We start from the raw sequence: 17,786 nt of genomic DNA, 5'->3' as shown, positions 1-17,786 counted from the left end.
GCAAACACATGGTTTTTGATATCGGTCTTGATGTCAGTTTTAATTTCAGTAAGTAATATAGCAGTGTTGAAAACCTTGCAGATGTATTCCCTGCAGACAAAAACATAATCCAAGACCTTTCAAATAGTCATTACATTATCTATCATTTGTATTTTTTAATGTGTACAAGTTATGTATACTTGTTATGTTTAAAGCATAACTGTGTTAACTTTCAAGTTGGACAATGTTTACAACAACTGTTTATTATATATATTTTTGCCAAATCATCTTCAATTAAACATATGGTTTTATTGGAAACAGAAATGTAACTCATGGCTTCAAATACAACTGCTATATATCTGCTCAAATGTTTTATGTTATGTCTGTAACAAGAGGTTGTAGAGCAGGGCAGAGCCATAGAGATGGCCCTGCCCTGCTCTATGGCTCTGGAGCAGGGGGGTCAAACTGAAACACACGGAGGGCCAAAATTCAAAAATGGGTAATAGTCGAGGGCCGGACTGGTTCAATGTTTATTGCAGAACTTATTGAAATGAACTTATTGCACATATTAAACCTGGAACTAACTAAGCTTAAACTATTGCCTATAAAAACCACATTAAACATGAAATAATCAGCTGCATTCATTTCTTATGGCTCTAACTGCAGCTTTTCCAGAGTCATTTCTTATGATTACATTTTCCCACAGGCCAACAACAGCTTCAACAAAACTATTTCCCTCAAAGAACAAACCAAACATGCCCTGTTGTCGTGAGAGAGAAAGTGCAGAAGGAAACATCCATTGAACTCAGTGTGCTGCTCTGTGATGCTAGCTCAGATACTTCGCATCTCATCTTGGTTGCAAGGTCATCAATGTTTGGGCTCAGGCTCTGAGCGGAGGAGACCCTCAGGATGGAGTGAAGGTGTGCGTGCAATATACCGGCGGGCCAGATCTAATAGGAATTAGAAATTATCCTGCGGGCCGAAATTAAATCCACCAAGGGCCTGATTTGGCCCCCGGACCTTGAGTTTGACACGTGTTGTAGAGCAATACATCTTGACCACTTGTTTCATCAGACACAAATACATCAGAATAAGGAAGTGTAATATTATCAAAATGCTGTTTCACTGTGACAGAAACAACAATACAGACACTTCTGTGTTCTATGCGTTTAGATGATGCCTTTAGGGATGCCTACACTGCGCAGATAGGATCTAAGAGTTTTGCTCAAGGACACTTCGGCAGGGCACATGGAAGCTGGCGGACATGCTGTCTGCTTCTCTGTGAATCAGAAACCCTTCGGCAGGTGTTTTCCACACCTGACTCTGTCTCGCTTCTGTCTCTTTACTTTTCCACTGCAGTCCTTATCAGCTGGGTTGCAGAACATAAACTCATAGATTCTGGGCGGGGGATAGATGTCGGATAAGTGAGTAATGTCAAATAACTTTTAACATCTGAAAGTGTGCGATAATTATTTTGTGATACAGACATAAGAAGGTATTCATAGAAGAAATTAAATGGATTTCAGTGTCTTTTAAAAGTGTTATCTGGTGTCCATTGGTGAATGTCAAAACATTGAAGCTTACTTTACCTACAACACATGTTACTTTTTAAGCAGTAGAAGGAAAAATCTGGCATGTTTTTATCAGTTATCGTTACTTTGATGGAGCTTTTCTTTTTATTCATCACATTTTTGGTTGAATATCTCATTTTTTAAAGGAAACCATGCATGTGAATGCACCAGATGTGAATTCTAGCACTCTGACATCAAGTTGTCTCATGTCTGAACGTGTTTTACTGCTAAAACGTGCAGTACACAGGACATGTAGCCCAACAGCTGGTTTAAATTCTGCTCGTTAGAAACTGCTTGTTGATTTCAGTGTTGCACCCACAGTCACAAAGAGGAAGCTGAAACACACCGCTGCTGCTTCCTTTTGAGCAATGAGACTGCATCTACAGCTGAAAACTGAACTTAGACAAGACGACGACTCTTTCATCGTATCGTTTCCATGGGTGTGTCTAAAAAACGGTGTTTATTCACACAATAACAACAGATAAGAGTTACAAGCTTAGCTTTGAGATAAGCCATATTGTCAAGGTCATGTTGTTCCGAAAAAACACACTACAAATAATCCTTAAACCATGAACTATATTTAGCAAAATGATCTAGACTCTCAAAAACACTAAAACAGGTATTTATGAAGACATTTCTATATGAAAACATTGAAAGGAAACCATTACATCTTTGATAACATACAATGCAACAAATAATGTCTGGTGCTATGAGATAAAGTTTTATTTAAAGCAAATGTACATGATAATGATATTGTTTTATCGTGTGCTGCAACACTAAGTCGATACAGCAAACAACTTAAAAAAAAAAAAAAAAGTGTATATATTCTAGTTGACATTTTGAACAATGCAATACCTTGATGTGTAATTGTAAAAAAGGGGACACAACAAATAGAAGCATCTCTTAGTAAACTGATCACAAGTCCAGATAAGTTACAACTTGCATGGTGTAACTTTTGCTCTGGTTTCTCCAGGCTGACGTGGGAAAGGCTCCAGCCGCTGCCACACCTCCATCACCTTAAGCAAGGTTGTGGTTTTGGACACGTAACCCGACACATTCAGATATAAAAGCCACGATCGGACCCCGGCAGGTTCAGTCAGTCAATATGAGGGGGCTGCTCGCACTTACCGTGCTGTTCGTGGCCGTTTTCGGCAAGGAAACTTTTGAGGGGTAAGTGTGGGTATATAACGGAAAAAGCAAAATTAGCAATATTGTAAAAATACTATAAAAAGTCAAAGTCCTGCATTCAAAAACTTATTTTACTAAAGCATCAAAATATACTTAGGTACCACAAGTAAAAGTACTCGTTATGCAGAATGGCCCATTTCAGAATAACATTAAATGACCTGATTGTGTTCATCCCAGCTGGTAAAGGAAGAGCTTATTTTACTTTGTATACTACTGCTGGATATATTAATCTATAATAAAATGTTTAATTATTAGATGATTTGTATTTTTTTTAATCTGAATCTCAGATAAATGTGGTGGATTAAAAATTACAATATTGGCTTCCAACATCTAGTGGAGTAGAAGTTTAAAGTTGCTTACAATAAAAATACTCGGTTAAAGTACCTCAAAATAGTACTCAATACTTTAAATATACTTTATTACATTCCTCTCACTGAGTTGTAGGCTGTAAGAGATTTTTAGATGTGTGCAGAAATGTGAAATAATCCAAATGTTCTCACTTTATAACAATCGCTTTTATTTAATTTTTAAATGTCTCCAGGCCCAGTGGTGTGCTTTTTGAGCGTCGGTTATTAGGAAATGCGATTTCCTCCTACAGTATATGTGCCAACTTCTAGCTGATTGTGAAGTTCTCTTGAGTCAACAGATGTAAAACATGCTGCTTCTCTTTCTGCAGGCATCAGGTTCTTCGCATGTATGCCAAGAATGAAGACCAGCTGGCTCTTATCAACGACCTGGAGGGCAACCACGAGTTTGAGGTAATTCATCATGCTCTGATAATTACTTCTAAATAAAATAGCTTGTAAATAATGAAAGTCAAAAGCTTCATCAACCCTAACCCAATTCCAACTCAGAATGTAAGCTTCTTCCTTCGGGCCTGAGGTTAGTCGTCCCAAAGTCGAACGAAGCGGTATAAAAAACGTTTTATCCCAGCAGCTTTGCACAAATCAACCAATCATAGGAGCAGATGCCTATTTATTTATTTATGAATTTTGAATGTCCATGTTTGTAAACGTGCTTTTCTTTTGAAATGTTTTGAAATATTTTGAGATTTGACGGAGCAGGGTATACTTTTCTTACTTTTCTTTTATTAGGGATGTGTCTGTCTTTAGAGTGTGTCAGGATGGATGCCTTGTCCTTTTATCTGTAAACCAAATCTACTTACGGGTACAAATAAAGAACCTGACCCTAAGATAAAAGTTGTGTGCTATATGTTTCTTTTTAGCTGGATTTCTGGAGGGGAGTGACAGATGTTAGAACCCCTGTGGATGTTAGAGTTCCCCACCACACCCTGCAGTCCGTCAAAATTCACCTGGAGAGTAACGCCATCGATTACTCCATCATGATCGGAGACCTTCAGGTAAGAGGCCTCCAACACAGCTTGACATATCAATCCAGTGAACATGAACAGAAATCAATCTACTGCACTTGGTTTTTGAGTTTTTAAGAAGTTTGAAGCTGATTTTTCGGCCAAAGTTCAGTCGGACAGAAACATATATTATGTTAAAATGAATGTTAACCGACGTTTTTCTGCAGGCGATGCTGGATGAGGAGCGGAAGGGGATGGTGTCTGCTGCTCGTGTTCCTAAGCCTAAAAACGCTGACAGCTACGACTATGCCAGGTACCACCCCATCGACGAGGTAAGTGCACCAACTCACGGAGTCTAATGGAATTCGCTGATACTCATAGCTATCCCTTTAAACTTGAAGAAGAAGCTCAGTGTGTGGTTAATGTCCCGGTCGGACCAACATTTAAGAAAAGAGAAGCAATTCTGAAGTCCCCGAGAAGAACACACTTCTTCTCTTGGGTGGGCGTTAAGACACTCTCCACATGCAGAACATATTTAACAAATGCCAACTGAAAAGCAGTCATCAACCGAATACATTGGGACCAAGTTCTCATTCTGGTTATTAAAGGACCGGGTGGCTTGTAGAAAGTTATCATCAGAAAAGCATTCGACTTCAAACTATATAATTAAGCTGCAACTCAAAATAACCCTAATCCATGTCAACAACTTGCTATCTCTAAATATCATGATTTGTTGTAGATCTACAGTTTCCAGGACATGCTGGTGGCTGAGAATCCCAAATTGGTCAGCAAGATTGTGATCGGCAAGAGCTACGAGGGTCGTGACCTGAATGTGCTCAAGGTAAATACAACAAACTGGATCCTTTGCAGCAAAGAAGACTCTTTTTCATATGCTGAACAAGCACAACTCAAACATAACGTTACTCTGAATGAAGGACAGAAGATCGTTTGAGAACTTTCATTAGGAAATTAAGATTGTTTCTTTTGACTAGACATTGTGGAAACCTCCTATATAAAGGTCCCCTATTATACTGATTTTCATCAATATATTACAGGTCTCAGATATATACAGAACATGTCTCTGAACATCTGAAGTGGCTCCAAATACCAAACAGATCATTGCAGCATTACCCATAATCCCCTCTATTTCAGCTCTGTTTCCAAAATGCTGATGAAAGAACACAATAGCCGCTTTCACACCAAGTACTTTGCTGTACTTACGGCCCCTACACACGGCGGCGTGCGTTGGCGCTTGCCGGCGGGGAGGGCTGAAACTCGACCAACAACCAATCACAGGAATCTCCCGCCCCAGACACACAAGCACGCGGTTTGATTGGCTAGAGCAGGGGTGCTCAACCAGTCGATCGCGAGATGTGTCTAAAAATAGAACAACAATATTCAGTTTTATCGTTAATGTCCTGTAACATAATCTTCCCGTGCCAGAATAATGCACTTGAACGCATCAAAGCTTTGTGATTGGCCGGCGTGACCCCATGTGTTGGGCGTGGCTTGTGGGCAGTGGGCAGTATTTTGCTGACGTTGTCCGTGGCAACAGGAGTGACAGTCCGCACACACACAAGACCGCAATTACGGCAGAAGCAAAAGAGCCCAAAATATATAATTTTCACTCCGAGTGGGAGGATGATCATTTTTGTATCTATTCCATTTCAATGTCCATCTGTCTCGTCTGCAATGTGAGCGTGGCTTTATCGAAGAAGGGTAATTTAGGAGCGGCTTTTCAAAACAGTGCACAAACACTACGAGACGGAATTCCCTCCTAATTCTGCCCTACGCTCCAAAAGGGGAGGGGCCTGAGAGGACAGCTAAAGGGGAGGGGCCTGAAAGGACAGCTAAATGCACAGCAGTCCATTTTCACCAGGCCCAACAACAAGAGCAATGCTGCTGCCAGAGCATCTTATCGTGTCAGTCACGTTCTTGCGAAACACATGAAGTCTTTCAAAGACGGCGAAGTTGTGAAAGAAGCATTCCTGGAGGCTGCCGACCATCGCTGCCGACGCGCTTTTGGGGACAGTAAACAACAACAATAACAGTAGCATTTCAACAGGTTTTTGATGTAATAAAAACTCAAGTTAGATACCGTTATTAATCAGCTGTAAGTTTTAGTTTGTTTGAACTTAGTCATTATAATTATTGTACAAAATGGTATAAGAATGCAAACTTAAATTGATTATAGTCTATTATCAATTCAGGTTAAGAAGCTAGTGTTGCTTGCATCCTATTTTAAAGGCATTTATTTTCATACTCGACTAAAATGCAACAAAAAAGAATTTGATTCTATTAATGTTGTCTTTTGTATTGCACGTTGGCAGCAGATTCCTGAGTAGCTTCAGATCTGAGTTGTCTTATTAGTAAGCCTAATTTATACTTTTGTAGCAACACTATTTTTATATAATGGCAAAGAAAGGGTTCAGCGTCTTTTCTTTTTTCCCTGTGTCATATGTGGCAGCACTGTTCAATGTTTCTTGAAAACATTACCCACTGTAGTATGTGAGGTGTGGATAAACTCCAACTCTGTATCAACAACACTGTTGTGTAACTTCAGTTAAATACTTGTGTGTAGATTAGAAAGAGGAAAGATAAAGGATCTGCAGTATTTTATGGAGTATTAAAGGTCAGTTTTATACAAGTAGTGTGTATTTACCTGGCAGTAGGCTGTCAGTAATGGCTACGCCTCTCTATTTGGACTGGTAGATCTCGGCAGACTGGCAACTTTAAAAGTAGCTCTCGGTTCAAAAAAGGTTGGGCACCCCTGGGCTAGAGCTTGTACTGGCATATTATTTGATTGGCTGACGCCTCCGCCGAGGCGTCAAAAGTAGAACTTGCTCTACTTTTGCAGCGAGCACCGCGAGAGAAGCTACGCTTTGCTCCCACGATGCAGTTCGGCGAATCGTGACGTCACCCCATTCAAAGTGAATGGGCAGAAGCGTTGAAGCGGCAACGCACGCTGCCGTGTGTAGGGGCCGTTAGTGCACAGCTCTTAACCACACATCGTGTTCACACCAGAAAAAGTCCCTGAGGGAAGATTACGCAAATGAAGCCGCTGACGTCACTTCATCTTCTTCTGCTTTGGGTTTACTGGCAGGCCGCAAACCACTTCACGGCGTATACTGCCGCCCAAAGTCTCCGGCCGGAAGTCCCCGGAGTTGGGGAAGGCTTCAGTAGAAGCTGCTGGGAGTTCCAGCAGCTTCTACTGAAGCCTTCCGAGTAAATCGCCAGAACGCCGACACCTCCTCATCTCCACCGCTCACATGTTTTATTTTGTGTTGCCATAAGTTAGTCTCTCTGCGTTGGTGCGCGGGGCTAATGCTAATAATGCTAATGCTAGCTAATACAATGGCGGCTTCACAACACTTTTCAGAGTTTTACGGGGCGTGGTTTGCAATTCGCCCAGCCAATCGAAATTGGTACTTTTTTCTCCCCAGGAGAGTCCCACCTCTCTAGCAGGGACTAAAGATAGGGGTAACAGTTCTTGGAACTAAGTACTCTTTTTTGTGTGAACGCAAAATTCCAGGCACTATCGGAACTAAACGGGAAAATTACGGGTAAAAGTACTCCGGTGTGAACGCGTCTATTGGTGCTCTAGGAGGAGATTCAGGTGATAAGGTGGGGGGGGGGGGGTTACCTTGGTTACTGATTGGCTAATGGTTACACAAGACAACACATCGTTATGACATCATAAAGTGGCCAAAATCTGATCAGCTCATTTTCAGACAGGTTTTTATAGAAATGGATCAAAAAGAGAGAGAATCTTTGTTCCTGAATCTTTCAGAGTCTCTTTCCACAGAGGGGACACAAGTTGATGTAGAAGAGACATGAAGAAGAGGGGACACATGTTGATGTAGAAGAGACATGGAGAAGAGGGGACACATGTTGATGTAGAAGAGACATGGAGAAGAGGGGACACATGTTGATGAAGAGGAGACATGAAGAAGAGGGGACACATGTTGATGAAGAGGAGACATGAAGAAGAGGGGATACATGTTGATGTAGAAGAGACATGAGGAAGAGGGGACACATGTTGATGTAGAAGAGACATGAAGAAGAGGGGACACATGTGGATGTAGAAGAGACATGAAGAAGAGGGGACACATGTTGATGTAGAAGAGACATGGAGAAGAGGGGACACATGTTGATGTAGAAGAGACATGGAGAAGAGGGGACACATGTTGATGTAGAAGAGACATGGAGAAGAGGGGACACATGTTGATGTAGAAGAGACATGGAGAAGAGGGGACACATGTAGATGTAGAAGAGACATGGAGAAGAGGGGACACATGTTGATGTAGAAGAGACATGAAGAAGAGGGGACACATGTTGATGTAGAAGAGACATGAAGAAGAGGGGACACATGTTGATGTAGAAGAGACATGAAGAAGAGGGGACACGTGTTGATGTAGAAGAGACATGAAGAAGAGGGGACACGTGTTGATGTAGAAGAGACATGGAGAAGAGGGGACACGTGTTGATGTAGAAGAGACATGAAGAAGAGGGGACACATGTTGATGTAGAAGAGACATGAAGAAGAGGGGACACATGTTGATGTAGAAGATACATGAAGAAGAGGGGACACATGTTGATGTAGAAGAGACATGGAGAAGAGGGGACACATGTTGGTGTAGAAGAGACGTGAAGAAGAGGGGACACATGTTGATGTAGAAGAGACATGAAGAAGAGGGGACACATGTTGATGTAGAAGAGACATGGAGAAGAGGGGACACATGTTGATGTAGAAGAGACATGAAGAAGAGGGGACACATGTTGATGTAGAAGAGACATGGAGAAGAGGGGACACATGTTGATGTAGAAGAGACATGAAGAAGAGGGGACACATGTTGATGTAGAAGAGACATGAAGAAGAGGGGACACATGTTGATGTAGAAGAGCCATGAAGAAGAGGGGACACATGTTGATGAAGAGGAGACATGAAGAAGAGGGGACACATGTTGATGTAGAAGAGACATGAGGAAGAGGGGACACATGTTGATGTAGAAGAGAAATGAAGAAGAGGGGACACATGTTGATGTAGAAGAGCCATGAAGAAGAGGGGACACATGTTGATGTAGAAGAGACATGGAGAAGAGGGGACACATGTTGATGTAGAAGAGACATGAAGAAGAGGGGACACATGTTGATGTAGAAGAGACATGAAGAAGAGGGGACACATGTTGATGTAGAAGAGACATGAAGAAGAGGGGACACATGTAGATGTAGAAGAGACATGAAGAAGAGGGGACACATGTAGATGTAGAAGAGACATGGAGAAGAGGGGACACATGTTGATGTAGAAGAGACATGAAGAAGAGGGGACACATGTTGATGTAGAAGAGACATGGAGAAGAGGGGACACATGTTGATGTAGAAGAGACATGAAGAAGAGGGGACACATGTTGATGTAGAAGAGACATGAAGAAGAGGGGACACATGTTGATGTAGAAGAGACATGAAGAAGAGGGGACACATGTTGATGTAGAAGAGACATGAAGAAGAGGGGACACATGTTGATGTAGGAGAGACAGGACAAAGTGGATTTGGCGTACTAGGTGACCTTTAATATAAAAAGATATAACAGTAATTGAAAGTATGTTCGCTCAGTGTGTGTTCAACTGCTCCTCCTTCTCGTGTCTTAGTTCAGCACCGGAGGAACCAACCGTCCCGCCATCTGGATCGATACTGGCATCCACTCCAGAGAGTGGGTCACTCAGGCCAGCGGCACCTGGTTCGCCAAAAAGGTGATTTAAAAAATGTCCACATTGCTTTCAGTCCGTCTTCAGCTGAGGCCCACAAACCGGCTGCTCACTGAAAGACGTATTCTCCACCTGTCTGCGAGTAGATCGTGGATGATTACCGACGTGACCCCGCGCTCACCGCCATCCTCAACAAGATGGACATCTACCTGGAGATCGTGACCAACCCCGATGGCTACTACTTCTCCCACACCAGCGTGAGTCTCACAAAGCTAGAATATGTCACTCATATTCAACTGCCGTAAAATGTTTTTGTGGGACTTCTAAAAGGCTTATGCAGCGTTTCTCGATCTTGTTTCTGACCCAATGACATTAAGAGAGTTTGTATGTGAATTTGAGGACGGCATAAGTTTCCCAAACATTTATCAAGACATGAATGCAGAGACTTGTTCTTCTCTTATTCATGTTTTATTAACTTTGCTTTTAAATTAGCGTTTTTAAAGGCCATTTTATAATATGCACTTTGGGATTGCTGTTAGCAATGAAAGGTGCTTTAAAAATAGAATTTATTATTATTTATTACTTTATTATTAGACTTAGGGGTAGGTAAGTTTGAGAAACCGGCTCGAGATCGCTAGAATTTGAAAATACACAACCGGAGAAAATCTGCTACTTCCTTACAGAGCCCCTCCTCCAACACACACGAACGCGCACATGACCAATGAGGGCACGAGGTAAGTTTGTGCCCCGATGGAAGGCTGACAGGCAGGTAGGCCATCCAATCCGATTGGTTGTACTTTTTACAGTATTACGGCTTCTCCAGATGACATTTGTTTATGGATTCTTTGTCAAAGCACTTCAGATATTCATTGCTATCGGGATGTTAAGAGCATTCCATGGAATATAACAAAAAATGGTTTCTGAAACTTACCTACCCCACCTTTAAGAGAGTTTGTATGTGAATTTGAGCATGGCATAAGTTTCCCAAACAAGTTTCAAGACATGAATGCAGAGACTTGTTCTTCTCACACTTTTATTCATGTTTTATTAACTTTGCTTTTAAATTAGTGTTTTTAAAGGCCATTTTATAATATGCACTTTGGGATTGCTGTTAGCAATGAAAGATCGAATGTATTATTATGTATTACTTTATTATTAGACTTAATGTCTTTCATTTTTGTAAAGCACTTTGAATTGCTTTGCCTTGCCTTCTTAGTTCCACACACACTGTGGGATTTGAGACATTGATAAGTTCAGGTTGCAATATAAACGGGTCGTGTAAATCAGTTTACGCTGACAGTGTCCGTCTCAAAGAAAGATGAGTGCATGCAAAGTTACAACAACAGAAACAAAGTAAGAAATAAACCAAAGTTAAAAAGTGACATATTGTGATGAACTATTCTGATGTTTCCAGAACCGTATGTGGCGCAAGACCAGGAAGCCCAACCCCGGCTCCAGCTGCGTTGGAGTCGATCCCAACAGGAACTGGGATGCTGGTTTCGGAGGTAACTTGTCTCTCACTTAAAGCTGAACTAGATGTAATAATGTTTGTTTCCTCAAATTATAAATGACAATATCATTCATAATGTTAGCGATTTGCATTGAAATCGCCAACGTAATGCTCAATACTTCCACCAGATGCTGCCAAAAAACAAATATGACATTGCGGTAAAGATTTACAGGATGATCTTTTACGAGTGACTCCTGGACAAAATGGACTCTGGATTACACAGAGATGCCAACAATGGCCTTCCAACATTCACACTAATGAAATAACATTACATATCACATTAAGGTGGTTCGGTTGTAGCAGAGTCCCTGCATTACAAGTTTAACCTTTTGGTACTTTTCCATGAATATTAATATCTAATGAGTCAAGGGATAGCAAAGTATTCATAGCTCATGGGCAGAGGTGGGAAGTAGTGGAGTACAAATACTTTGTTACTGTACATTAAGTACATGTTTCTGGTATCAGTACTTTACTCCACTACTTATTTTTCTGATGACTTTTTACTTGTACTTCTTACATTTTGAACACAAATACCTGTACTTTCTACTTCTTACATTCTGAACCCAAATACCTGTACTTTCTACTTCTCACATGTTGAACCCAAATACCTGTACTTTCTTCTTCTTACATTTTGAACCCAAATACCTGTACTTTCTACTTCTCACATGTTGAACACAAATACCTGTACTTTCTACTTCTCACATGTTGAACCCAAATACCTGTACTTTCTACTTCTTACATGTTGAACCCAAATACCTGTACTTTCTACTTCTTACATGTTGAACCCAAATACCTGTACTTTCTTCTTCTTACATTTTGAACCCAAATACCTGTACTTTCTACTTCTCACATGTTGAACTCAAATACCTGAACTTTCTACTTCTTACATGTTGAACACAAATACCTGTACTTTCTACTTCTTACATGTTGAACTCAAATACCTGAACTTTCTACTTCTTACATGTTGAACTCAAATACCTGAACTTTCTACTTCTCACATGTTGAACCCAAGTACCTGTACTTTCTACTTCTTACATGTTGAACTCAAATACCTGTACTTTCTACTTCTTACATGTTGAACTCAAATACCTGTACTTTCTACTTCTTACATGTTGAACTCAAATGCCTGTACTTTCTACTTCTTACATGTTGAACTCAAATACCTGTACTTTCTACTTCTTACATGTTGAACTCAAATACCTGTACTTTCTACTTCTTACATGTTGAACTCAAATACCTGTACTTTCTACTTCTCTCATTTTCCAAACAGCTGATTCCTTTAGTCTGAATGTGTGTTGGTGCGTGATCATTATTCTTTAGAGTCATTGCGTGCCTATTGGTTGGAACACGATCTGTGTATCCATCACTTCCTGGTCTTCTCTAAAGAAGAGGGACCAATGGAAACGTTGTCATGTTGCCGTTGGTCACCATGGAAACATTCATTAGCTAACAATGACATTATTGTTCTATTGATATAAAGGGAGGTCAGGTACTCTTTAAAGCAGCTGCTAGCTATGGGTACTTTTTACTGAAGTACACTTCAAAGCCTCTTTACTTTGACTTGAGTAAAGAAGTTTAGTCAGTACTTCTACTTTAAGAAAGTATTTTTTTAACATGAGTATCTGTACTTCTACTTGAGTAAAGGATGTGTGTACTTTTGCCGTCTCTGCTCATGGGATCCACTTCTTCTGTGGTTTCTCTGACTCAGTTTTCTTCTCTGAGCAGGAGCTGGTGCCAGCGGGAACCCCTGCGCAGAGACCTACCGTGGACCCAAAGCTAACTCTGAGTCTGAGGTCAAGTCCATTGTGGACTTTGTGAAGTCCCACGGTAACTTCAAGGCCTTCGTCTCAATCCACGCCTACTCCCAGATGCTCCTGTACCCCTACGGCTACAGCAAGACTCCATGCAAGGACGAGACCGAGCTGGTAAAGATCCTTCTCTCACTTCTTTACCCAGAACTCTTCAGATAGATTCCTTTATCGTCACGACACAGAGGACACTGACATTCCAAGCATTCCTGATGGTGCAATCTCACATAACAGACAGTATAAGTATAATTTTGACAATACAAGCTAAACACTTTTAATATATAATATATAAAGTGACTATAAATTGGACCTATGATACATTGAACAGTACGCTTACAAACAAATACATTACCATACAAATACAAGAACAATACGGTCAAGGCAGTACAACATGTAAGCAAGTCGTTAGTTACTGCACATGTATTGTTGATGATTCCAAAACCAGAAATGAATGTGTTCTATAAGAAAACGATAGAAGAGAAACTATGAATACTGTAGATGATCAATATGTGATGGTAGTCATCTCTTCCCACAGCACTCACTGGCTAAGAAGGCTATCACCGACCTGGCCTCCTTGTACGGGACTCGCTACAGATACGGCAGCATCATCAACACCATCTGTAAGTCAATCTACAAATATTCAATTCGACACGTTGGTATTGTTACTGTGGCTGCGATGCGGTGCGGTCGTCAGTGGGTTCGATTCCAGCCCGTGTCGATGCTTCCTTGGGCAAGACACTGAACCCTGAGTTGCTCCCGATGGCCAACGGTGTTTGAATGTTAGCTTCCTGGAGCAAGTGGCACTGAAGTGTGAAGGATGACATTAAGCCGGGACCTGCTCGGAACACTGTTGTTGTTGTTGTTGTTGTTGTTGGCGAAACACATCAGCAATGATACGTATTTTTTGACATCGAACAAAAAACGTGTAAATCTTTTCAGCTTGTATGTCAGATCTTCAGACAATGGGACCAGACATGCTAACTCATTGTCAGGTCTTAGGACTCCAGCGCCACTCTAGTTCTGTTGAGAAAGACATTTTGTACAAAATCAAATTAGATGCTGATAGTTATACATCTTTCCTGTACTGTATAAAACAACACCGTGATGATACCTGCTTCTTCTGTAGACCAAGCCAGCGGTGGCACCATCGACTGGACCTACGACCAGGGCATCAAGTACTCCTACACCTTCGAGCTGAGGGACACCGGTCGCTACGGCTTCATCCTGCCAGCCAATCAGATCATCCCTACCGCCGCTGAGACCTGGCTGGCTCTGATGGCCATCATGGAACACACCTACAAGAACCCCTACTAAAGTGTGTGTGTGTGTGTGTGTGTGTGCAAGTGGAAATCATGAGTCTTTAGACAAATTAAAGTCACAAACGAATAAATGAGCACACTTAAAAATGGCAGTTTCTATTTCTTTTTTATTTAAAGCTAATGGGTTGAATACATGTTTACGCACATATTTGTCTGCATTATGTAATTGCTAAGACTATCATGATCCAAATATATATTTCTTTCTCATTTTGTTCCTTGTGTACGTCCTGTGCCAATGGCAACAAAAGCTAAGAGGCCTACAACTGTATTTATATTAACGTTTCGGTAACTGGGCTTATTCAAAGGTTAATACATTTTATTTACATATGTGTTTTAAATCATATGTGAACTAGAGTTGAGAGTTGAATTAGAGTTTCATATTGTTATCTAGGGCAGTGCTTCTCAAAGTGTGGTCCGCGGACCAGTGGTGGTCCGTGAGCGCCCCCTAGTGGTCCGTGAGTATATTGGTAAAATTTCACATTTGAAATAAATTAATTAATTTAAGTTTTCCGCACTCTCGCGGGAATATCTCCGCAATGGAGCGAACTTAAGTTTCACTTTTGATGATATAGCCCAGATAAACACCTTCATGTTGCCACTTGTTTGTACCATTTTCAGGCGATTTGTAAAAACGATGTGTTTTTGGATATTTGTGGAGTTAGGTCCGCGAGTGTTTTGTATTGGTTAAGTGTCCTTGGTATGAAAAAGTTTGAGAAACACTGATCTAGGGAATAAGATAAGTCTCCCGTTTAACATTAGACATAATTGAACAAAATACTCCCTTGAGCTTTGTCGTCTTCCCAACATTCCAGAACCTTCTTATTGACACAAGAACACAATACTGATACAGCAACCAATGATACACTTTATTTGACATTCATTAACAAATAAAATCAAGTGTCAAGATTGTTAATGTGAGTTAAGACGGCCTGAAATCACAGGCTGCAGGGTATTTTCATGAAATGCACTGAACAAGAGATTGCGTGAGTGTATTCAGAGGCCAACAACAAAATGCAAGAAGTCACCACAAAACAAAAGGCCACACGTTAGCAATCAATACTGTTTCTCAAATGCATGTGTGGGCACTGAGGTCTCCTCCCTTCAATGTTGTTACAATGAGTGTGTGTGTGCTAACCAGTCAGCGTGATCACAACTTCACACACACAAAGGCAACCAATCACGTGACAGCATTAGCGGATGAACAAGTTGAACACAAAAGGCTACTTGAGAAAAGGACAACAATACAGCACATCTTTACTTCATTTAACAAAGTGGATCGAGCTCCGTTTATATAAATTACATCTCGTGTCAAACACAGATTTTAGTTTCATAACATTCAAGGATTCTCCAGCAACAAACGAGACATTTATCTCGCGGCTGAAGTTCAACGGGACCTTTTTAGAGGTAAGGACGTCAAAAGAAGGACAGATTATCCACAGAGTCAAGTCACTATCTGAACAGGAGGTTGTTTAAAGGAGAGCAGTGTTACACGGACAATAGATTAGAGTGCAAACAAGCTCCGTCCGGCTTTAGGTTCACCGATGAGAACATTTATTAAATATTATAAGAAACATAAAACGTGGAGAATACTTTTAAATGTGTGCAGCTGAAATGAAATTACGCAGATTATATTGTTGTATGTCTTGATTAGAGTTTTAAATATGCCGGTCGCTACTTCAGTGTCGTGTCAACTCCTCTCCCAAAACGTATCGTAGGGATGTGTTTCTAAACAGCTCTTTAGCTCGAACCATGAAAGAAAAGGACTCTCAGTCGGAGGTATGTTGTTCATGTATTTCTGTGTGGGTGAGGGCGTTATTTCCAGGGCCTGCTGCTCTGAGCCCGGCTGCTGTCCCTCCCTGCCACGGAGGAGGAGGAGGAGGAGGAGGGGGGACTCTGTCGGCTGCGAGCGCTCGACGCTTTGGAGAGAGAGCTGCCGGAGGACACGCGGCTCGACATCCGGCCTGCAGGGAGACACGGGGAGACACACGGGGACGCACAGGGAGACACAGGGAGACACACGGGGAGAGACACGGGGAGAGACACAGGGAGAGACACGGGGAGACACACGGGGAGACACACGGGGAGACACACAGGGAGAGACACAGGGAGAGACACAGGGAGACACACGGGGAGACACAGGGAGAGAGACACAGGGAGACACACAGGAGACACACGGGGAGACACACAGGGAGAGACACACAGGGAGAGACACAGGGAGAGACACAGGGAGACACACAGGGAGACACACGGGGAGACACACAGGGAGACACACGGGGAGAGACACGGGGAGACACGGGGAGAGACACAGGGAGAGACACGGGGAGACACGGGGAGACACACAGGGAGACACACGGGGAGAGACACGGGGAGACACGGGGAGAGACACAGGGAGACACAGGGAGACACACGGGGAGAGACACGGGGAGACACGGGGAGAGACACAGGGAGAGACACGGGGAGACACACGGGGAGACACACAGGGAGACACACGGGGAGACACACGGGGAGACACACAGGGAGAGACACAGGGAGAGACACAGGGAGACACACGGGGAGACACAGGGAGAGAGACACAGGGAGACACACAGGAGACACACGGGGAGACACACAGGGAGAGACACAGGGACACACGGGGAGAGACACAGGGAGACACACAGGGAGACACACGGGGAGACACACAGGGAGACACACAGGGAGACACAGGGAGAGACACGGAGAGACACAGGGAGACACAGGGAGAGACACGGAGAGACAGGGAGACACAGGGAGAGACACGGAGAGACACAGGGAGACACAGGGAGAGACACGGAGAGACACAGGGAGACACACAGGGAGACACAGAGGGAGACACACGGAAGTGATGAGACGGCAGAAATAACAACGTGATTGCACTTTTTAAACTTCATTCATGACTTCAATCTGTCGGACAACAACATTGTATCGAGTTAATGGAAACATAAAGGATCTAAATTACAAAAAATCTACCACTTTTAACTTTTTATTTATTTTTATTCCATTCTATTTCTATGTAAATACTGCTATATTTGTAACGTTATCTTGCACGTATGCACCGCGACATCAAGTCAAATTCCTCGTACGTGTACCTGCTGGTAACAAACCTGTTTCTGATTCTGATTGCTTCAACAGTTTCTGATCAAAAGGATAGTTTTTAACACTTAATTTCCAGAAATACATTTTCATTTTATTAGTCAATGTATTGAACATGTTAAAAACAAACTAAAATAATAATAGTAGTAATAATAATAATAAAGATGTTAAAAAAGGACCACGATGATATTGAAGTTCTAGTAACTTGGTGCAAACGACAGGGAACAACGTTTATTTGATACATTTGGATCAATAGAGAACAACTGTTTTGAAAAAGTTGCTCCATTAA

General features: G+C 41.9%; 2 protein-coding genes across 3 annotated transcripts in view; one reads left to right on the top strand and one right to left on the bottom strand.

Annotated features, from left to right (window-relative positions):
* Positions 1-1,139: 1,139 nt before the first annotated feature.
* On the top strand, positions 1,140-14,510 carry cpa5 (carboxypeptidase A5). Of its 2 annotated transcripts, XM_034084850.2 has the most exons (13): positions 1,140-1,403; positions 1,872-1,990; positions 2,524-2,720; positions 3,415-3,496; positions 3,964-4,098; positions 4,275-4,379; positions 4,787-4,888; positions 9,696-9,797; positions 9,899-10,009; positions 11,167-11,257; positions 12,988-13,187; positions 13,606-13,690; positions 14,197-14,510. In XM_034084850.2, the coding sequence occupies exons 3-13, from the start codon at positions 2,656-2,658 to the stop codon at positions 14,382-14,384; spliced, it is 1,266 nt and encodes a 421-aa protein (XP_033940741.1). In that variant the 5' UTR covers positions 1,140-1,403; positions 1,872-1,990; positions 2,524-2,655; the 3' UTR covers positions 14,385-14,510. The 2 variants fall into 2 exon arrangements, with proteins under 2 accessions (XP_033940741.1, XP_033940740.1); XM_034084849.2 differs by lacking the exon at positions 1,872-1,990.
* A 724-nt stretch (positions 14,511-15,234) lies between these two features.
* Positions 15,235-17,786, bottom strand: part of cep41 (centrosomal protein 41) — a 12,188-nt gene continuing 9,636 nt past the window's right edge. The window contains exon 11 of the mRNA XM_034084853.1: positions 15,235-16,350. Within this exon, the coding sequence (XP_033940744.1) occupies positions 16,202-16,350 (149 nt within the window). The 3' untranslated portion in view covers positions 15,235-16,201. The remainder of the gene's footprint in view (positions 16,351-17,786) is intronic.

The sequence above is a fragment of the Pseudochaenichthys georgianus genome, chromosome 6 (assembly GCF_902827115.2).
Source record: "Pseudochaenichthys georgianus chromosome 6, fPseGeo1.2, whole genome shotgun sequence".
Lineage (NCBI taxonomy): Eukaryota > Metazoa > Chordata > Actinopteri > Perciformes > Channichthyidae > Pseudochaenichthys > Pseudochaenichthys georgianus.
This window is presented reverse-complemented; position numbering and strand designations above follow the sequence as displayed.